Below are 23,877 nucleotides of genomic sequence, written 5' to 3'. Positions count from 1 at the left end.
TGTGGGCATGTTTTTGTGAAATATCAGGACACATATGTGTATAATGACATGGGTATGACAGGTATTACAAAAAGATGGTGAAATATGAGGACGTTCCCCATGTGCTCACTTTTCAAAATGCTTATAAATCACACAGAATGAGGTTTTTTTCACAGAAAGTAAACTGTGCAGTCTCCTGTGATGGGTAGGTTTAGGGGTAGGGGTAGTGTGTGTGTGTGTGTGTGTGTGTGGGTGTGTGTGTGTGTGTGTATGTGTGTGTGTGTGTGTGTGTGTGTGTGTGTGTGTGTGTGTGTGTGTGTGTGTGTGTGTGTGTGTGTGTGTGTGTGTGTGTGTGTGTGTGTGTGTGTGTGTGTGTGTGCGCTTCTGTTCGAAAGTGGTCAGTAATATATTTTTCAAAGAAATAAATAAAAGTCACCTTTATTCCATCCATCCATCTATCTATCTATCCATCCATAGATAAATCTCAACGTCTCAAATTGTGCTCGGACTGCTAAGATTTGATGATTTATAACGTGACATTAACAAATTCTAACTATAAAGCCAAAATCTTGAGCAAAGACACTTTTTGTCTGCAAAGTCAAAGTCCAAAGAATCTCTCTATTCTGTGTATTTGAATCTAAATGCTGTTTTGCAGACAGAAAATCAAAGACATGTTTGTTTACTGAGCTCGGCTTTGGGAAACAGGAAGTGGACTGCTCACTGTCAACAGAACGTGTGTGAATGTCCCTTTGAAACGGGCCTGCGTGCAGATTAGAGCTCAGAGAGAGCCAGGTGAAGAGAAGACCCGGCTTCAGTGATCTGAGTGTCAACAGATAAGAGCAAAGATCAAACAGAAGACAAACGCACACTGACAGAAAGATTGTCCACAGGAGCTTGAGGAGAAACAGTCGGACATGAACAGAAACTGAGAGAGATTCAAAGGCTCATCAGGAGAGGGAATCTCACCAAACCTGTCAAGAGCTCGGACAGCTCATATTTTACCCCAACATCAAAAGAAAGAAAGCAAGAAATGGGAAAGATTTCATTTAAAATATGAAAATTGTATGTATATATACAGTATATATATATATATATATATATATAGCTATATTAGTGCTGTCAAATCAATTAATCACGATTAATCGCATCCAATATAAAAGTTTGTGTTTACACTCTAAAAAAAGCCGGGTTAAAAACAACCCATGTTGGGTTGGAAATGGACATACCAAGCAATTGGGTTGTTTTAACCCAGTGGTTGGGTTAAATGTTTGCTTAAAACAACCCAATCGCTGGGTTTGTCCATTTCCAACCCAACTTGGGTTATTTTTAACCCAGCATTTTTTAGAGTGTAATATATGTGTGTGTAAACTCTAAAAAAATCTGGGTTAAAAATAACCCAAGTTGGGTTGGAAATACTGTAGACAAGCAATTGGGTTGTTTTAACCCAGCGATTTGTTTTTTTTTAACCCAGCGATTGGGTTGTTGGACTAACCCAGCAATTGGATTGTTTTAACCCAGCGGTTGGGTTAAATGTTTGCTTAAAACAACCCAATTGCTGGGTTAAAACAACTCAATTGCTGGGTTAGTCCATGTATAATTATATATATATGCACACACAGATGCATGTTTAAGAATCTTTTTATAATTACATATAAAATATTTATATATAATATAAAATTATAAAAATATACACATATGTCTTAAATATATACATGTGTGTATTCAAATATACAAATTAATTATACACAGTACACACACATATATTAGGTTATATATATATATATATATATATATATATATATATATATATATATATATATATATATATATATATATATATATATATATATATATATATATATATATATATATATATATATATATATATATATATATATATATATATATATATATATATATTGCATTGTGTCATTTCTGCTATTGTTTCAATTATAAAGTACAAAAAATATGTAAATATAACTTTTTATGTAAATATAATGTAATTTTTTAATGTAAATATAAATGTATTAAAATTAAATGTTTTAAAAATAAACATAAATGTAATATTTAAATATATAAATTGATTTTGACATTATTACAATAATAAAATTAAATAAATTACAATACAAAAAAGTTCAATATTAATATTTATAATTGTAGGATTTATTGAATTGAATTTGAATAATTTTAAAATAAATGTAAAAAGAATTTCCATTGCTCCAATGTAAGACATTTTAATATAAATGTTACAATATAATTCATATTTTTCATTTTACATTTAATTTAATTGTAAAATGGATTACACTTTAGTATAAAAATGCTATTTTTTGCATTACAGAAATTAGATTTTTTTTGTTCTCCTTTCAATATTTCTTACGTTACACCAATAATATTTTTTTGTGTCACATTCGTGAGAGTTTAGTATGATGAAATGTGCTTAATATCCTTTCAGGCTTCATTTTCTTTACGTTAAACCTAATTGCCTGGTTCTTTCTTTTGGTTTAGTGGTGAAACACGAGCTGGTGGTTTCTTCATGCGACTCACCCAGGCAGAGATAAATGAAAGGAGAAAGAGAGTGCGCAGGGAAGAGATGAAGGCAGACAGCTGTGTTTTTGTGTTGCTATTTTGAGCGTCTGGCCGCTGCTCTACTCCCCTGGTCTGGCCCGGCCTATTTCTGTCCTGGGCTGGTCCTGCTGCTATTCTTGGCACCTGAGCGAGAGAAAGAGAGAGAGAGAGAGAGAGAGAGAGAGAGAGTGCGGTAAGAGAGACAGCGCGGTTACGAAGAGTAGCAGAGAGAGAAAGCGTGAGACAGACAGAGAGAGAGTTTCCTGTACAGAGGTTGAGAGGCAGGAACAGAGCTGACGTTCTCACCTGTGACGTCTCCTCCGATCTACCTGATGAACCTCAGCAGGGACAGCTAGAAGAAGAGACAGAAGAGGCAAAAAGAGGCCCGGGACAACCAGAACGGAGAGAGACGGATCAAAGGAGAGGAAGTTGGGACGCTGAGACCGAGGTCTGAAGCTCAAGTTATGCTGCAGACCATTTATGAAGCCGACTCCAGCATCACTGCAGAGTGGAGGAGGAGAAGCCTGGACTCTCACACCGCTGCCATCGGATCAGGTACAGCACCTGGACACACTCCCAGAGCACGCTCACTGACAGAGGCAACAGGCTTCTCCTAGAATTACACCATTACAATTCGACATGCTTCTCCTAGAATTATAGCATTACAATTCTAAATGTTTCTAATTCCATCATTAGAATTCTAAATGTTTCTCCTAGAATTCCATCATTAGAATTCTAAATGTTTCTTTTTCTCCTAGAATTATATCATTAGAATAGTTTATTCTAGAATTATATCATTAGAATTGTTTATTCTAGAATTATATCATTAGAATTGTTTATTCTAGAATTATATCATTAGAATTGTTTATTCTAGAATTATATCATTAGAATTCTAAATGTTTCTCATAGAATTATATCATTAGAATTCTAAAGGTTTCTCCTAGAATTCCATCATTAGAATTCTAAATGTTTCTCCTAGAATTATATCATTAGAATTCAAAATGTTTCTCCTAGAATTCCATCATTCTAAATGTTTATTTTTCTCCTAGAATTATATCATTAGAATTGTTTATTCTAGAATTATATCACTAGAATTCGAAATGTTTCTCCTAGAATTCCATCATTAGAATTCGCTGCTTTGAAAACAATGTGTATTGTGAAAAGCGCTATACAAATAAATTTGATTTGAATTGAATTTCTCCTAGAATTCCATCATTAGAATTCGAAATGTTTCTCCTAGAATTCCATCATTAGAATTCGAAATGTTTCTCCTAGAATTCCATCATTAGAATTCGAAATGTTTCAAAGCTGCTTTGAAACAATGTGTATTGTGAAAAGCGCTATACAAATAAATTTGAATTGAATTTCTCCTAGAATTCCATCATTAGAATTCTAAATGTTTCTCCTAAGAATCCATCATTAGAATTCTAAATGTTTCTCCTAGAATTAAATCATTAGAATTCTAAATATTTATATTAGAATTCCATCATTATATCACCTATATCGCTGCAAAGGTATTCCCAACTTCTTTTTTACTATAAGTGAAGAATGAAAAAGAACTTTGCCATGTGTAGAGTCTCTTGTGCGTTTTCACGAGCATTGTTTGCTGCAGTTCACTTAATGACCAGCGGTGTCGCTATTGACAAGCGCTTCTGAATTCTACATATAGCCACTTTCAAGCTGCTGTCCGTAACTTTTTTTATGTTCAATATTTACAAAAATTATATAATGAGAATGTACAACATGAATCCATTTTCCAAACCGTGTTTTTGTCTTACCCTGAATCCTTATGGCACACTTATAATAAGTGTTTATATTGGGACTATTTCAGCCCGGTCTGGTAGGAAGCGCCGCGGAGGAGCACAGTCCCTGCGTGACTCGCCATAGACATAAACAGAGAGAAGTAGCTCCGGCTGCAATGTTCTTCCGCAAGACGCATGCAGTTCTGTTTATTAACCGCTAGAGCGCAAACAGTGACGGACTGCAGCTTTATAAGGATAAATTCGCTCACTTTTTTTTTATTTATTTCGATTCTCAAGTCAACATGCCTTGATTTAAGAATGTTATTGGTCAATAATACTGAAAAGAAAATCATTTTCTGCAGTGTATGAGAAACAACTGAGATATTAAGGAGATATAAGGTAGGCTATCACGTGAGGAAGCTCAGGTAAATTGTGTCGCTCAGGAGGAGTTTCATTTACATGTCAGTTTTGCCTCCTAAAACGCATTAGAAGAAAAAAAAGACAGTTGTCGTATTGTAAAAAGCAGATCATGTGCTCTTGGGAGAAGTCGAGCAAAAGTGTTTGAGTTCATGTCGAGATCTCTGCAGCTTATTCTGTTTCTGTTGATGTGAGTTATTGTGAGTTTTACACCCCACTGTGTGTAGATGATTCAACAGCTCGTGACCAGGTCAAATCTATATTGAGTTGTCAGATAGTTTCATGTTTTGTTTCGTGTCGCATTCATTGTTTCATTGAACTAAAGCAACTGACTCACAGCAAATGATTCACAGCTTCTTCATGGCTCTTAACAGCTAAGATCCCGATAATCTTAATTATATCCTCATTTATTTAATGAAGCATAAAAATCCTTTTTGCTATGTTTTGGCAAGTTATGTTAGCCTATTACTTACGGAATACTGTGCAGTATGTACTGCATTTTGCCTAAAAGGTAGTATGAATTGTGCATTGATAAACATTTTAATCTTGCATGCTAAACGTCACATTACATGTTGTTAGTGCCATCCAGCATTTCTAATCCAGTTGTTTATGCAAAATCTTATGTTTGTCTTGTTTTCCAGTACAAATCTAACATTCATAAATCCAGATTAAGCCTACTTGAGAAGCAAAATGGCTTAAGATATTAATATTTTATGTCATTTTCTTTCTCAAGTAAATATATCTTGATTTAAAGGAACACGCCACCTTTTTAGAAAATAGGCTCATTTTCCAGCTCCCCTAGAGTTAAACAGTTGAATTTTACCGTTTTCGAATCCATTCAGCCGATCTCCAGGGGCCAGTTGCATAAAATTAGCCATTATGTTTAGACTGTGTCTTAAGAACTAATTTGACACACTAGTAATTAGTCAAGAGGTAATCAGTCTAACTTTTCTGATTCAAATTAGACCAATCTAACTTTTTATGTAACTGACTTTAAAAAGTTAAGAACAGTCTTGAAGAAAAAAATAGACGACTAACTTTTAAGACTAGTCTAAGCAGTTTATGCAACCGGCCCCGGGTCTGGCGGTAGCACTTTTAGCATAGCTTAGCATAGATCATTGAATCTGATTAGACCGTTAGCATCTCGCTCAAAAAAAATGACCAAAGAGTTTCGCTATGATGTTACACAGAGCCTGAAAATAGTCCCCAGCGCTCTCTGTGTAAACCGGTTGTCACGTTGGTTATGTTGACGGAAGTTCGCCCATTTTCAGGCTCTGCGTAATATCATTGCGCTGCTGCACTCATGGGCACAAAGTTCCTTGATAATTACGCAGGAATGAGAGTATAGTTCGGCCTAGCAAATCACAACTTTTCATGTTCCATCGGTCTTAGTACACGATGTAACTACAGAAGAGTCAAGTTTTAAATAGGAAAAATATCGAAAGTCTTTGGTCATTTTTGAGCGAGATGCTAAGGGTCTAATCAGATCCAATGATCTATGCTAAATTATGCTAAAAGAGCTACCGCCAGACCCGGAGATCGGTGGAGAAACCCGGAGAAAACTCAACCACTTAACTCTAGGGGAGACGGAAAATGAGCCTATTTTCAAAAAAAGTGGCGTGTTCCTTTAACAATTTTTAGATATTTGTACTGGAAAACAAGATAAAAATTCAGATTTTTGCAGTGAGATCAGTACAGTAGTACATGTTTCCAAACGTAGCTATTCATTTGAGTAGCTCAACGAGTTAACAGCGCAAGAGTTCAACAGTGCAGCTCCTGTTTTTAGCATGTGTGTCGACTGTGAGGAGTTGTTTCCCTCAGACACCTGAAGTTGAGCTCGTCCAAGTGTGTGTCTGCATCTCATTTAGCATATTTATACCAGTGGTGTTTTAAAATGAGGAGGCAAAGTCCTCAATTTATATATATAAAGTTAAGTTAAAAGTAAAGTTATGTCCCTGTTACACTTAAAGGCACAATATGTAAGATTTTTGGATTTAAAATATACAAAAAGCACTAGATCAATGTTATATACTTTGTTGACTCGTGTACTTGCATTATCCCAAATGTTTCCAAGATTCCAGAGCAATTTTAGCAAGGACACGGATTGGGAAAAATTACATATTGGCAAAAATTACATAATTGTGGCTTTCATTTTACTGGTTAAATACACATTACATATACAAGAGAGACCAAATACAATTATATTTTGTTTTACACTAACTATGTAATGTTCTATTTATTAAAACCATATATAAATCTCATCAAGTTAGTTTTCTTTACGCATTTTTACATTTATTCCAAAATAATAACTAAAAGCAGTAACATTTTAAGCAATATATATTATTAGTGAACTAATGTTCAGCTTTTCTTTTTAATAGTCAACTTATTTTCTGCAGTATTCAAGCGTGTACGGCTCACAGACACTAAGATGTACCTTTAAGTTCCCCAAACTGATCGCTCACTAAACCCCCACAGTCATCATGTTTTCAGGCCATTTCAAAAAATTTGATTTTGATGCGACAAAGCGATATCTAAGTGGCTGAGTTGTTTACTTCATTATTAGTCTTCCCATTAACAACATTTTTATCTGAATCCGAAATCGACCCCTAAACCCTCATTCACTATTCTCTACGTTAGTACACTAATACAGTTCATTTGAAGGAGTGAATGAAAACGAGTGTGTGAAGTCGGACAGCCGTTGTGTGTACATCGGCTTTATACTCGTTATTGCGGTGCGATATGGGATTGAATGAGTGCACTCAATAACGTCCACCATGGTTTCAGACACCACTACAAATGGCTGTCCCCTCAAATAGTGCCCTATTTGAGGGTATCATTAAAAATAACATTAAAATTGGATAATATTTAGAGCTTTTAAGTGCTGGGAAAAGTGTGAAGCCCTTGAAAGCCATTGAGATGAATAATGTAAAAAAACATTTTCTATTTCTTCCACAATGCCATGTGGTGTTACTACATTAAATCCATGAGGAATGTTGGTGATTTATGGACTGAACTGCATTCATGCAACAATGGTTTCCCAGGTTTCCAGCGCTGTTTGATCTGATATCTATGGTTTATAACAGATAATTCTGCCACCACTAGATCTCGCTGCAATGCTATTAACTCTGTGGCGAATTCAAACGCTTTCTCACTGGATCTCCCAGCGCTGTGTAGTAACGGTGTCGCATGATCGAGATCGGCCCATGTATAAACTCGCCTGGTGTTGTCGATTATTCCTCCGAGCTGATAAACAGTCCGTGTAATAGTTTGCGACTCTGCGTAGGAATAATGTTCCGTTTGCCATTTGATGTTTCTCATATGTAACAGAAATGGCAGCTCTTATCAGTTGGGCACCATGGTGGAGGCACCTTTAACAAAATTTTGTCGCATCAGCTGGAAAAAAGGTCGCAACTAGGGATGCATAATATTGGATATTTGTCTATATCCGATAAGCCGATATTTTTCAACTCATTTTGGCCGATGCCGATGCCGATATCGATATATGTTTATTTTTTCCCTTTGTTTGGAAACCAACATTTTGAGCAAAAACGTATTTTTTTTTTCACTGTGGTTTCAGATTTCTGAGGTCTCCTTACTAAAAGGATACTTGTTAAAGATAAATAAATGTTAATAAAGTTATTTTTATTATAGGAGTATATTTTCTCAAAAAATAACAATAATTTTTGGACTTAATGTTTGTGCACATGCATTGGGGGTGGCATGGCATCAGTTGATGCTGTCTTTAGCTTCAAATAAAACATTCTACAATTATTTTAGTGCTCCTTGGATTATTTTTCATCATCCATTTCATAAAATGTTATTACAGATTACTAAACTGTATATACAAGAATTTAATTTACAAGTGTCATGCTTGTGCTTCGACATCATTACTGCTTTAGTTATTCAGAAAAAGAAGTAACTTCTATTTATTTGCGTATTCTACTTTTCATTTAATTACTATAACAACAGCGCCCCCACTAAATATATAACTTTCTCCCGGGCGGGCACTAGGACCTGGAGGAGCAACAGCTGCTGTGGAGGCTGGAGTGGGGAGGCGCGATCGGGCTTGTTTTGGGCTAGTTTTGTTGTGAAAACCTGGCAATCCTGCGTTGATTCACAAATTCAAGACAGCATTTAAAAACAATCAATATTAATCACCATACATGCAATGTATTTGCTTGTTTTGCTAGTGAGCACACTGCTGATATGATCTTATCGCTATAGCAGTCCTTGCACACGTGAGTTATTGCAGGTGCATATTAACACGTTATCATATCGGCATCATTTTTTCATATCTGCTGCCGATGCCAATTTTTATATTTTAAGCGTTTATTGGCCGATTCCGATGTTGTGCCGATAATATCCCTAGTGCATCCCTAGCAGTGTTGGGGGTAACGCATTACAAGTAACTTGAGTTATGTAATAATATTACTTTTTCAAGTAACTAGTAAAGTAACGCATTACTTTTCAAATTTACAACAAAATATCTGAGTTACTTTTTCACATTTATTTGACTGACAGCTCTCCTGCCCCCATGTTGTGAAAAATAAGTGGAAAGGCGTTGTGTGTAAACATGATGGTTATTGTAGTTCTATATTTAGATAAAGATTCTGTACTCCTCAAAATGAATAAAATCAGTCAAATGCAAAATCAGAGTACTCAAACCTCAAATATATAAATGTTAAATAGAAAAAATATTTGTATGCATTTAATCTACCTTTATTGACCAATGTCGTGCTGCTGACCTTTGATGATTCAGTTAAGCCATGAGCAAAAATTACTAGATTTTTTGTTTTTATTGGTAAAACGTTTTTCTCCTGCGTCCTATTCTTCCATTATCCAGAATGGCAGCACATTTATACCTCAGCCTGAGGCCTATTATTTCAATTTTGGTATGAAGAGGTCTTTACATTAGCACAAAAAAGGACTTTTTTTGCTATTAAAAAACAAAACTAAAAAGCAAGCCCAGCCCAGGTGAGAAAAAGTAACGCAAAAGTAACGTAACGCATTACTTTTCTTAAAAAGTAACTAAGTAACTCAATTAGTTACTTTTTAAGGGAATGCATTACTTTTCAAAGTAACTTTCCCCAACACTGATCCCTAGTCGCAACCATTTGGTTGCAATCTGGAGTCCTGTAGCGCGATGACGGCATTGCCTCCTCTCTTGTGACTTTCCCCCATTCATTCTCAATTACCCCCAATCAAACTCACTGCATTCTTTAGGGGTCGTTAAAAGTCAATGAGCTCAGGGGAGGCAAGAGAGACTTCCGCTGTAACTTCACCTGCGGGTGTCGCTGTTGGACAGGTTACGTTATAAAAATGAGTGATGTTTACACTTTTTAAGGTCGCATTTTATAATATTTGAGTTATTTTATTTTTGTGATTATTTTCTCATCTCTACTATATGTAGTTTGTACTTGCCTGGTGATGATAAAGTGCATACTAAGAAGGTAAAATTGATAGTACAAACCCTATTGTCGCACACTGTTTGCATACGCATATAAGCGCAAACGTCTAACTTTTGAACTCGCATTGCAAAGCTGAATTTTCAGCATCATTCCTCCAGTCTTCAGTGTCACATGATCCTTCAGAAATCATTCTGATATGATGATCTGAGCTCAAGAAGCATTTATGATTATTATCAATGTTCAAATCAATTGTGCTGCTTCATATTTTTTTGTGCAAACTGCTTCTTTTAATAGAGAGAAAGTTCAAAAGTACGGCACATCTTTTGTAACATTCCTTGCTGTATAATAGTGTCTATCAATAGACTTTCTAATGCTGTCAAGTGAAATCAGGGTTTGGCAGGTGGATGCGTGTTTACTTCATTCTTGATTTGTCGTTTCTGAGAAACATCTTTTGACAAGTGTTGTGCTCAGGTGTGTTTGCGCGCGGCGTCCCGCTTTAGGAATGGCGTGAGAGGGCAGTTATTTCCCCCCCTGCGCTCCGTTACTGCCCGCGGCTGCATGTTGAATGTTCTGGCCTCTTGACTTCAAGCCTAACTATTCTTAGCCACCGTATTTTGGGCTTAAGGCATTAGGATGCTAAGATTAGCCCCGGTTATCGTTCCGTCTGAGTTAACTCCTCACGTAACGACATACCGGAAGGCTTTATTTATAATGCACACTCTTTTTTTGAATAACAGCAGGAGAAACAAACGATGAGATGGTTTAAAAGTGAAGGTTTTGAGGGTCTCAGATCACATGCCGCAGTATGTTTGCTGTCGATTGACAGCTTTGGCCAGTGTTGTGGTTCTGTTTTGGTGGCCTGTGCTTTTTGTGGTTTGTGTATTCTGGGCCGGGGGCCCGATGGAGTCTCTGTGGCAAGAGATGGTTTCACAACGCGGCGGTTTTTATTTCATGAGTCGAATGTAACTGTCGCCTCTTGCATGGTTACCCCCATAACCCACCATCAAAGAATAACTGTGTGTGACCAGAGGAAGATTTGATTGCACCGAGGTTATTCTTTCATAGCTCAGGAGTTGTTTTAGAGTATAGAGCTACAGTACAGTATACAATGAATGTGCAGAGCATCTCAGATTATTGGATCACTGAAGATTTAGAGTTCATGTTTGAGTTCATATCGAGATCCCTGACGTATGATTGCAGACTTTGGTATCTTGTCGTTTCTCATGTAAGTTATTTATAGCTAGTAGAATGACTAAAGTGGACCATTGAAATAAAGTGAAACTATTTTATCATTTATAAAAATTGTTATACTAAGTCATAACTGTGAAATTAAGTCGAAATTATGGCAAATCAAACTGATGAGATACTAAGTCAATAATGATAAAAGGTCATAATTATGGCTTAAAAAGTCAAAATTATGAGATAAAAGTCCATTTTTAATTATTGAGATAAAAGTTACAATTATGACTTGCTAAGTCATAATTGAGATGAAGTTGAAATTATGACATACTAAAGTCAACTATCAAAAATGAATGGCATAAAAAGTAAAAAGTATGAGATAAAAGTCACAATTATGACATTAAGTCAAACTATCACATAAAAAGTAACAGTTATGACGTCATAATTATGAGGGAAAAGTTGAAATTATGACATACTTAGTCATAACTCTCACATAAAAGTCATAATTATGACAAAAATAAATAATTATGACATAAAAAGACAAAATTATGACACTAAATCAGAATTATAGCATAAATAGTCAAAATGATGACAATTCACAATGAGATAAAAAGTCCTATATGGCATAAAAGTAACAAATTATGAGACAAAAGCAGAAATGATGACATACTATGTCATAACTATCACATACAAGTCATAATTATGATAAAAATAAATAATTAGCAATGACATAAAAAGACTCAATTTACGACTCTAAATCATAAATATGGCATAAAAAGTCAAAATTATGACATAATTGAAAATTGTGAGATACCAAGACATAATGAGATAAAAGGTCATAATTATGGTATAAAAAGTAAAACATTATGAGATGAAAGTCATAATTATAACATGCCAAGTCAACTATCACAAAAAGTTATGGCAAAAAAGTAAAACATCACAATTCTGACATACTAAGTCATAATTATGACATAAGTCATAATTGAGATGAAGTTGAAATTAAGACTAAATCAACTATCACAAAACTTTATGGCATAAAAAGTAAAAATGATTAGATAAAAGTCAAAATTATGACATACAAAGTCAACATTTTGACATAAGTCATGATTATGTGGGAAAAACTGAAATTATGACATACTAAGTCATAACTATCACATAAAAGTCATAATTATGACAAAAATAAATAATTATGACAAATATATACAATTATGACACTAAATCATAAATATGGCATAAAAAGGCAATTATGACAATTGAAAATTATGAGATACTATAAGACTTAATGAGATAAAAGGTCATAATTATGGCATAAAAAGTAAAAAATTATGAGATACTAAGTCATAATGAGATAAAAAGTCATAATTATGGAATAAAAAGTAGAAATTATGAGATTAAAGTCACAACTATCACATTCAAAGTCAAAATTTTGACTTAAGTCTTGATTATGAGATAAAAGTCACAATCGTGACATACTTAGTCATAACTATCACATAAAAGTCATTATGACAAAAAATAAATAATTATGACATAACAGTACAAAATTATGACACTAAATCATAAATATGGAACAAAATTATGACAATTGAAAATTATCAGATACTAAGACTTAAATGAGATAAAAGGTCTTAATTAGGCATAAAAAGTTACAAATTATGAGATAAAAAGTCACAATTATGACATACTAAATATAAAATTATGACATAAGTCATAATTATGAGGGAAAAGTTGAAATAAGTAATAACTATCACATAAAAGTCCTTAATATGGCATAAATGAGATATAGGTCATAATGAGATAAAAAGTCCTAATTATGGAATAAAAAGTTACAAATTATGAGAGAAAAAGTCACAATTATGACATACCTATTCACAATTGTAACATACACAGGGAAAAGTTGAAATAAGTAATAACTATCACATAAAAGTCCTTATTATTACATAAAAAGAAAATGATGACACATTAAATTATTATTATGGCATAAAAAAGTCATAATTTTTTTCTTATCTCATATTTATGTTTTTTCATCTCATAATAACTCATGATGACTTGGTACGTCATAATTTCGCTCATATGGTGTAAATGTGCTTCCATGCATCTGAAGCTCTGGATATACTGATGCTGAACGTCTATCTCATTGTTGTCTCACACACATATGGTTGTGTTTGTGTGCTTTATAAAGAACAGCATTATGCACTAATAGGTTTATTAGCGAGGAGTTTGTAGCGGCAGATTAAGGTCATGTTTACGAGCGTTTTTACAGCAAGGCTTTTTTAGGGCATGAGAGCAGATCATTCTCTCTAAACACACACACACACACACACATAAACTACACATATACCAAACGCCTTTCCTTTTTCACTTGTGTAAAAATACATTAAGTGCAGCTCAAAGATGACAGTCACATGGTGGCGTCTCGCTTTAGATTGAGCTCAAATAAGATTTGGGCCTCGAACGGGAGGTTGTTGAAATACCTCTGTGTTTACGCTCAAGGCATTTGAGACAGACCCCATAAAAAGACCCTCCCTGTAGATTAGGCCTGTAATTGCCCTTGGGTTTATTTAAAGAACCTAAAGAAGGGTTTTAATTTGTCGTTTTTCATGCAGCTAACACTGCAATCCTTCACGTCTGACACAAACACATATGAGTCTCAGTTTGCAAAGTGTGTGAGCGGTAAAACTGAGGTCTTTAAACTGCATGTATTTGTCCTCGAAGTAGCACTTTTTAGCATTAAACCTAGTTTGAAACACTAAGTGTATTTGCGCTGTCTCTCTCTCTCCCAGATTCAGAGAGGTTGTCCGTGTCGGGCACATCTGAGGTCAGTATGCTGGACTGGGACCGTGACTCTGACGATTGGGAGAAGCAGTTACAGCGCGAGCTGCTTCTGATCCAGAGACAGCAGCAGATCCAGAAGCAGCTGCTCATCTCTGAGTTCCAGAAACAGCACCAGAACCTGCTGAGACAACATCAGGCCCAGCTCGAGGAGCACATCAAGGTACAGCCACCAAACAGGGAACCTTCCCAGAACGGTCGCAGGGTTATGTGTATATTGTTCAAGGAACGTTTCTGAGAAATGTTATTACTCGTTTGAGAATGTTCATTGAACACTGTTTGCAAAATGATCAAATGCAATGTTCCCAATGTTATGCTTTTTTCCATGTTCAGCTTTCTTTAGTGTGTAATGTTTTGCTGTTTGAGAATGAAAAAGCTCTGCAGAGTTCTTCTTTATATCAGTGTCAGTGTTTCTGAACTCCCTGAAACGCCTCCATTGTAGTCTTGAGTTTTTCCTCGGGGAATGTCACAATATTCCTCATTTAAATCATTCATACACAGAATAAAGGGGCGGGGCCTAGTAGAGTTAGTTAGTAGTGTGTTGAAACTTGTTAGAGTGTTGAAACGGTTGACCAGTCACAACACACTGCTCCAGCCGACCAATCAGAGCACATTGTGCTTTTCAGAAGGCGGGGCTTCATAGAGACAGGAACTAAACAGAGCGTTACTGACAGACTGGGAAGAGAGGAGCCGCAACAATGGAGGATATGGGGGACAATAATGTGTTTATTGAACATTCAAGCATGAAAAACTATTCGAGTACAGCCCAAAAACACAATCAAGACTTTGATTAAGGACATCTTTAACATTCGCATAACCAAACAAACATTTTTTTTAAACATTCAGAGAAAATTCAGAAATAACATTTTTGTAACTTAATGGGAACGTTCACAAAACGTTCTTTGAACATAATTTGGTTTCACTTTATTTTAAGGTGATGTAGTTACAACATGTCCTCCAACCGATACCCCTATATAGGTCGTTTGTCACTTCCCTGAAATACGACCCACAGGAGTTTTTACTAAAGTTGCGCCCCTATCGACATCAGGACACTTTCCTTTTATTTGCATTATATTTCGGGGTTTGCGTAGCTCAATTGATAGAGCATTGCTAAATACAACATCATGTAATCATGTGATCATGCAGTCGTGGGTTCGATCCCAGGGAACAAATGTGCTCATAAAGTATATATGCACTATAAATCACTGGGTAGTTTTTTTAGTTGTTAATAAAAAATTATTTTTGCTAAATGGAAATATGACAAATGCTGATAAAAAGTCCATCCATTGCATTTCAATGAACACGCATTTTGATTGGTAACGACAGTCATACGTCATTTCACGACACTGTCATTATTTTTACGCCAGCTAGAGGGCGCATGAATTTAAAACGTAAATAAAAGTCGTAATAAGGTGGTTGAAAAACGACCTATAGAGTCAGGGTTTTTTGGAGGACAGTCTGTGTAGTTACATTGTACTTACTCAAATATCTACTGAGTAATTTTAAAGCCACAATATGTAATTTTTCGCCGCTAGACGTCGCTTATTCAAAACAAAGGCGTGGCTTGATGACGCCTGGATTTCGCAAGTCTGCCACAGTCGCTGCTTCCTCTTCTTCCGCTCATGTGTATGTGTGGTAACGCAGCGCTCTTTTATCATATTACATACATCTGAGTGTGTTGAAAGTTATGTGTTAATGCTACTCTGTGTTCGCTCGGCAGCTACTATGAGACGCACAGTGCAGTGAGGTAGATGGATATTAGGCGTGGTAAAATGGTACAAGCGGTAATTCAAGAAAACCAGATTTAAACAATAAGACTAACTGTGTTGAGCTGTATAACAATGATTCGTTTTATGTCCATGAATGTATCCCAACAGTTGCTCACCTGTCTAATAAAATACATTATATATTAAAGCGTCTTTGGTGTTTCCATGGTTTCTACAAAATAAAACCGGAAATCGAGGGTCATTGATAGGCGACGCACGGACGCGGTCTGAGTCCTGGTTAAAATTGCTTATTTCTCTTTGGTTTATACATTCTTGGAAATATTTGTACAGATAAGTACACAATATTTGTACAGATATTTGTACAGATAAGTACACAAGTCAATAAAATATATAACATTGTTCTAGTGGATACTTAAATCCAAAGATCTTACATATTGTGCCTTTAATTAACTACATGTACTACTTACTATAGAGTTACGGTTAGGGTTTGGTTTAGGGTTGCTGCTTGTAATCATGCACAATTCACTGTTATTACTATGTAGTAACATGTAACTGCGTTCAAATAAAGTGTTACACATAATTTTGTTGATTGGGCAGGTTGCAAAGGGGCTGAACATTTCTGGTAAATTTCCAGAAACTCTCCAAAAGTTTCCGATAATTTGCCAAAAATCCTGGAAATTCTCCAAAAATTCTGGAAAGTTTCTGGAAACTGCAACCCCAACTGTGACCCCAGATGAAAAAAACTGCCAATAAACATGCAAACTGTCCATTTATCAAACTGTTTACAAAGTACAATCATAAATTGTTTATCTAATGTGATAGAAAAATCACCAACCGCCACTCCTACTTGGTATCTTTATGACTTGTTTTCCAATATAAATATAGAAACATGCATTTCATACATTTTCAGATATTTGTTTTCTGTTTTCTGTTTTCTAAAACAAGAACAAATATCTGTCAGTTGGGTCTGAAAAATTAAAAATTCAAAACAAGACAAATTTTACTGCGGAAGACAATCATTTTCCTATTGTGTACAAGTTTAACTGTTCTAAAAAAGTAAACCTGGTTACTATACTTGCTATCTGTGTGAGGACACCAGGAAGTTTAAATGCAATGACGACAATGTGACGTAACTGTCCAAAGCTCTGTTTACATGGAGCAAACTCCACCCGCAGAAATGATGCCGTTGACCCATTCATTAGTCAAATCAGGACGCTGTTTGTGTCAGATATTTGTAGATGGGATGAAGCTGATCTTCCTTTCTGAAGCAGGTCAGTGTGCTTTAAGGTCACTTGGCTGACCAACAGGAAACCAATCGATTTAGTCAGAGCTGCTCGGCTCATCTCATTACCTCAGTGTGTGTGAAGCATTGCAGAGAGAGTGAATGAGTGAGTACATGAGTATCAAAGTAATGGTCATGTGCACTTAAATGCTTTCATTTTCAGTGACTTTTAATTTGAAAAGTGTCTTCTGATAAATTAGATTTAGATTAGATTCAACTTTAGTTTTTGTGCTAGTATTAGTATAGTACAAAGCCAATGGAATATACAAGCATCTAACCAGAAGTGCAATCTAAGTATAAGTGCCAAAACATTATGACCAGTCACAGGTGAAGCGAATATCTATGGCCACATATTAGGGTCTGGAAAGCAAACGATCAGTTCTCATAATCAGCGTTTTGGATGCAGGAGTAAAGATCTGAGCCACTTTGGCAAGGCGACTGGGTCAGAGTATCTCTGAAACGGCATGGCATGTGTGTTGATCCCGGTCAACAGCGGTGAGAATTTACCAACAGGGATCTGAGGAGGGACCAACCACAAACGGCGCATCCGAGGGCTTTGTGCCAGAGACCACAGGACATCTTAAGGGCTCTTGTAGAGCTTATGCCTCGGTGGGTCAACACTGTACCAACAGCACACACCGATCAGGCATAACATTATGAGGTGAAGTGAATAACACTGAGGATCTCTCCTGTTAGTGGGTGGGATATATTTGGCAGCAAGTGAACATTTTGTTGTGTTAGAAGCAGGAAAAATAAGGATTTTTTCAGGCAAGCGTAAGGATTTGAGCGAGTTTGACAAGGGCCAGATTGTGATGGCTAGACGACTGGGTCAGAGCATCTCCAAAACTGCAGCTCTTGTGGGGTGTTCCCGGTCTGCAGTGGTCAGTCTCTATCAAAAGTGCTCCAAGGAAGGAACTGGTGAACCGGCGACAGGGTCATGGGCGGCCGAGGCTCATTGATGCACGTGAGGAGCGAAGGCTGGCCCGTGTGGTCCGATCAAACAAACGAGCTACTGGAGCTCAAACTGCTCAAGAAGTTAATGCTGGTTCTGATAGAAAGGTGTCAGAATACACAGTCTGTTGTGTATGGGGCGGCATAGCCGCAGACCAGTCAGGGTGCCCATGCTGACCCCTATCCATCGCCGAAAGCGCCAAACATAATGCCTGATCGGTATATTAGCCAGGTGGTCATAATGTTTTGGCTCATCAGTGTATATGCATTGTTGAAGTATATTTAAGATGCGGATAGTAGACCAGTCAGATATGTAATACATTAAGTGTGCATTAAATGTCCACATACTTCTTGGGGACACTGTATATCACCAATACATCAATCTGAGGCCAGCTGTGTTTTGAACTCTGCATGTGTGTCTGGTTAGGATGGAGGTTTGATCTGAGTTTCCTCCGTCTATCAGCTCCAGCAGGCCCTGTTAACTCTACGGCAGCAGCAGGAAGTGTTCGCTGAGGAGCGTCGGCTGGTGGGCGAGGAGGAGCGAGAGGAGGCGCGAGAGGACGAGAAGGAGCTTCACAGGAGGGAAACACAGAAACAGCAGCACCACAGACGGAAGGAGCGAGCCAAAGAGAGTGAGCAATGCTGGCACAACCAGTCCCTGATGTTAGGCCTCGGCGACACTCGCTTTTCACCTTTCAGTTTGGAATTCCCCAAATTGGCCCTGTAGTTTTATCTTTAGGATAGACACTGGCAACATTTCAGCAATGACTTAATCCTGAACATGGCTCGATTCACCACTAGGTGGCGCTGTTTCTGCACATGTCTCTCCTTTCTGAGTTGCACATGGAACTTGAGCACAGTGTGAAAATCAAATAATAAAAATGCATTAAATTCATTATATAACATATTATGGTTTATATGAACTTGTACAGACACCTGAATACAACTTTTAACAATATCACATTTGATTTGTCAAGCATACTTAGAATAGAGATAGCACATAGAACACAAAATCTTTAAAATGACTAGATTGCAAGGAAAACTTTTAGACTTAATAGTAAAATATGTTAAATAAATATTTAATTGTAATAATATTATAATTATATAATATTTAGTCATATTTCATATAATAATATAATGCAATTATTTAAATATTATATGTAAATTATCATTATAATTAACAAGTATATTTAAATATTAAAATATAAAATTATAGAAAGCATACAGCAAATGAGATATTTAAAATTACTTGATTACAAGAATAAATATAAGTTTTAAATAAATATGAACAATTCAATTGAAAATAAATACGGAAAATAAAAATATATAAAATACAATGAAAAATAAAATATACATTTTATTATTTAATTATTAAATGAATATTATGTACATATATAAAAGAGAATTTCATTTCAGTTCCATATATCCATGATATATATTAAGTATGAAATACATATTAAATGATTATATATCAATAATCACATGAACGTGTAAAAAATGATGTGCGCAAGAAGTTATGACAACATATGTTTTACATTGCTTTAAGCAAAGTTATACAAGATTTAACTAATTAAAGTCAGTTTAATGTAATTTATGTTGAAATGACTTAAACATCCAAGTTGATTGAACTTAAAAATGTGGCTGTTAGCTGATGCTTTAATAATAACATAATGTTACAATAATGTTACATAAAGTAACAATAACATGTTTTCCGCAGGTGCGATGGCAAGTACTGAAGTTCGGCAGAAACTGCACGACTTTCTGATGAGTAAATCGGCTAAAGACCCGTCTGTGTCCGGCGCAGGTTACCCCCTCAGCCGCTCCAAACTGTGGTACAGGTACATCACTCTCCTCACGCTACACCTCAGACTTCTGTGAATGTTTAATGAGATAGATCAGAATGTGAGTGGAATCCAAAATATCAAAAGTGTAACGCGCTGTCATGATGTCATCACAGCTCCGCCCACCCGGGTCCTGCAGAACAGAGCTCCCCTCCTCTAGGAGAGACTCCGCCCACCTTCAAATACCCTCTGACCTCTGGCCTGGACTACAGAGAGGACTTCCCTCTCAGGAAGACTGGTAGGTCAGAGTTCAGAGGTCACGCTGAAGAATCCTGTCCTATGATCCTTACGAAATCAGTTTAATCTGAGACATGTTTGGAAGCCGTCAGGTTCGGGTCTTTGAGAAAGGCAGTGGGCTGATGGGAAGTGTGTGTGGTGGTGTACAGAAGTCTTATACTGTAAGTTAATGTGATTTGCATATTATCGCTAATGGCTCAATTTGATTAGTCAAGATCGAATGAAAGCCTAGAAAGCTTTCTTGCAGTTTAACAGTGCAATTCGCTAAAAAGCACCCAAAAATATATAACGCACAACACATTTTTTGTCTTGTTTACCAGTACAAATATCTAAACATTCCTAAATCAAGATACTTGAGAAGCAAAATTACTTCAGTGTTATTTTATGAAGAATAGATCAAAATATTAAGAGTTTATGCTAAATAAAACAAGACAAACTATCTCAAATTTTTCTTACCCCATTGACTGATATATTTTTCTTATTTTAAGCATAAGCATAATTTTGACATTTTCCTTCTCAAGTAAATGCATCTTGATTTAAGAATTTTTAGATAATTATAATGGAAAACAAGTTAAATTTTTTGCAAGGTTCTCTCACAGTTCTTCCAGTAACGTTAACAGAGCGTTCGTTCAAAGTGATTTAATCTGTGATAATGTTGTCAAAATGTTAGCACGAAAACATTTGTGCATCATTCATAGGGGTGTAACGGTACACAAAACTGACGGTTCGGTACGAGTTCGGTACAGCAGTTTTACAAAATTGCTTTTTATTTATTTTTATTCAACAGTATTTACTGAAAAAATTGTGTCTGTCCTTAAATTAATTCAATAATAACTAAACGTTTGTTAAAGATAATGCTGTTAACTATATAGGAGCCCTTACTTACGCATTACTGTAATATTAAAGGACAGAGCCCAAACTATTAGCCTAAATTCAGTTGCTATTTATTTTTAGATATAATAATCAACACTCATAAGCTTCACGTAAGGCAGTTTTTGCAATAATTTCTTAATCTAATTATTATAATTTTTTTTCCAATTTGTTGTTGAAATATAATCATTTATACACAGTGGCTGTCATTTTAGGTTTATTTAAACATACATGAAATAAAAAAGATAGCATTAACAGGTTAAGTAGAATATAATGAATATAACGGCTAATATAATGAATATAACGGCTAATATAGGTTATATATTCAGTGAAAGAGTTGATTTCTCTATATTGAACTCACAGCTGTGGACACTGAATGACTTCTGAGGTAAATGTGATGCTAATGACATTGTTTGCAAGCTGTTTTATTGTCTTTCCGCGGTTGAAACACTGATTGAGCGATTACACGACATATGATACATTTCAGTAAGTTTTAATGTATCCTCAACATACCTTATTAATTTATGTTTATTCTTTAGGAAGAGATGATCGCGTTCACTCGCGCGCCGCGCTGCCGCTTGAAGTTGTACTGACGTGCCTATACAGTCACATCACATGATAAAATGGACTAAATCAGGGCTCGACATTAGGCACAAGGCACAATTACAAAAATAACTAGGGAATCACCAAAATGCAAGAATGATTCTGCATTCATTTAGTGTAAGTGGCAATCGATAGTGGATAATAATATTTAACGTAATGAACTGACGGTAACAATGTTGAGCTGCTGACGCTCGCGCAGCCTCTCGAGGAGAAATCGAATAATACTGCAGTATGTTAATACAAAGAAACTCAGGTAACATACTGCAGTAAAAAATCGAAATGTGGAGTTTTTGTATTTATAACATATGATACAGTTATACAACATCACGCAAGAGTGCTGTTTTCCTGAATACATCATGATTGTGACTGATTTTATACGCCAGTTCCATAAACAATTAATTAACATCAAGTCACTTATATTTTAGATGCAATATTGACTGATTTTGAGCAGCGAAAATAGTTCCAAACAAAGATCGGCAGAACCATAACGCGTCTCACAGCAACTGTGTGTTAATGAATGATTCAGTGTTTTGAATGATTCGGATGAATCAAAGATTCAATGACCTATTCATAAACGATCTAGAATGAATCAGCCGTTTGAACAAATCGACTCAATGACTCACTCATTAAGACCTGACGCCACCTACTGGCGGTTTAGTTTCATCTTTCCAACATTTCTTATTTGTATATTCAAAAATATTTAAAACAATCTCATAACATTATTTAATGCAGTTGTAATTTTCAGGTTACGTAATTTAATTTGATTGATAACAGCCCTGTACTGTCTTATTCTAATTTTATTTATTGATCGATCAAATTTAAGAATATGAAAACATATGAAGCATAGCCTATATTTAATAAGATTAGTGGAAAAGGCCCTATATAAAAAGATACAAATATTGAATAAAAATACTGATTGAACACTTCTGAATAAGAATATTGCTTCAGAATAAATTCTATTTACAACAACAACAAAAAAATTCGGACAAGCTAATTTTTTACTTGGACAAGTGAATGATCGATTTACTTGTCTGAAGGACAAGCGTGTGAAAAGGCTTAATGTCGAGCCCTGTAAATACTAAACATGTTTGTGTGTGAACTCGGATTGAAGTGTGTTCCGCTCCTAAAACAAGCCGACCGTTAACCGTTAAAGATTGCATTCGGAAGCGTTCGCGTGCACCGAACCGAAAGCCCTGTACCGTGGAAACGGTTCGGTACGAATACATGTACCGTTACACCCCTAATTATTCATCATCATTAATTTTTTAAACGTTACTACTTGTTTTAGAATGTTCAGAGAACATTCAAATGTAACATTCTGATAATGTTCGAAATGGAATGTTAAAAACATTTTTAAAACATTTTGAATGACCATTCAAACATTATTTGATAGCTGGGAATATTGGGTCGGAAGTCATTTTTTATTATAATAAAGTCTTTTTATTAATCATTTTCAGTATTCAATTATGTTTCTAATCAATATTTGTTTGACCAAATGGATGATTTTGACCAAAACGCTGCATAATTCTGATGCTGTCTATGTAGGGCACTCACTAGTTTTTGTAACAGAGCTCAGTGACCTCAGTGGTGATATGATCTGATGTGTGTTTTGCTCCGAGCTCGTGCAGAATCGAGCAGCATTACACGAGTGTCACTGGGGCTCGGCGGAGGTGACACTGCCTAAATGTTTGCAGATGAATCTGGCCGATATTTAATCACTGGGGTCAAGGGTCAACTGAGCATGTCACTGAGCCCGGTGGCCTGTGGGCAGAGCTAAATGGGGCCGGTGAGTGACCCTGTTTAGCTTTAGGGTCAGCGTGGTGAGAATGACCATGCTTGTGCCCGCTGTGTGCCTCGGGGCGGCCGGTGCGGAGGTTTGCAAACAATTACCCAGCGGAGGGGTTGTAGAGACTAGGCCCGGGCCGGGCAGAGGGTTCCCCAGGACGGCTCTCTGGCCCCTAATCAGAGCGCAGAGGTTAACTCGTCCTGAGGGCGTAAGCAGGAAGTAGGTGGCTTTGGGTCGTACGGTTGCGAATCACCTCAGATGAGCGTTCAGGATGGTCGTTGTGAGCATTTGACCTTTCACCCAATGCTTTTGGGATTGTTTTGCCTGTTTTATTGTCCGCTGGGTTATAAAGTCTGAGCGCTTAGTGACGTAATGTTCAAAAGTTTGGGGTGAGCATAAATCATGCTGCATTTATTTGATTAAAAATACAGTAAAAAAACGGATTTGTTTGATTCAGCCAA

General features: G+C 36.1%; 1 protein-coding gene across 2 annotated transcripts in view; it reads left to right on the top strand.

Moving 5' to 3' along the window:
- Window positions 1-2,712: 2,712 nt before the first annotated feature.
- LOC307134105 (histone deacetylase 9-B) overlaps window positions 2,713-23,877 on the top strand; it is a 54,064-nt gene continuing 32,899 nt past the window's right edge. The window contains exons 1-5 of one of the 2 annotated variants that reach the window (XM_079829598.1): window positions 2,713-3,099; window positions 14,071-14,282; window positions 18,543-18,711; window positions 19,797-19,911; window positions 20,037-20,158. In XM_079829598.1, coding sequence (XP_079685724.1) covers window positions 3,009-3,099; window positions 14,071-14,282; window positions 18,543-18,711; window positions 19,797-19,911; window positions 20,037-20,158 — 709 coding nt within the window. In that variant the 5' untranslated portion in view covers window positions 2,713-3,008. Of the gene's footprint in view, window positions 3,100-14,070; window positions 14,283-18,542; window positions 18,712-19,796; window positions 19,918-20,036; window positions 20,159-23,877 lie in introns of both variants that reach the window. The other variant, XM_079829597.1, reaches the window with a different exon arrangement.

The sequence above is a fragment of the Gobio gobio genome, assembly GCF_949357685.1.
Source record: "Gobio gobio genome assembly, chromosome: 11".
Lineage (NCBI taxonomy): Eukaryota > Metazoa > Chordata > Actinopteri > Cypriniformes > Gobionidae > Gobio > Gobio gobio.
The sequence above is the reverse complement of the archived record's forward strand: the minus strand, read 5'-3'. Positions and strand labels throughout refer to the sequence as shown.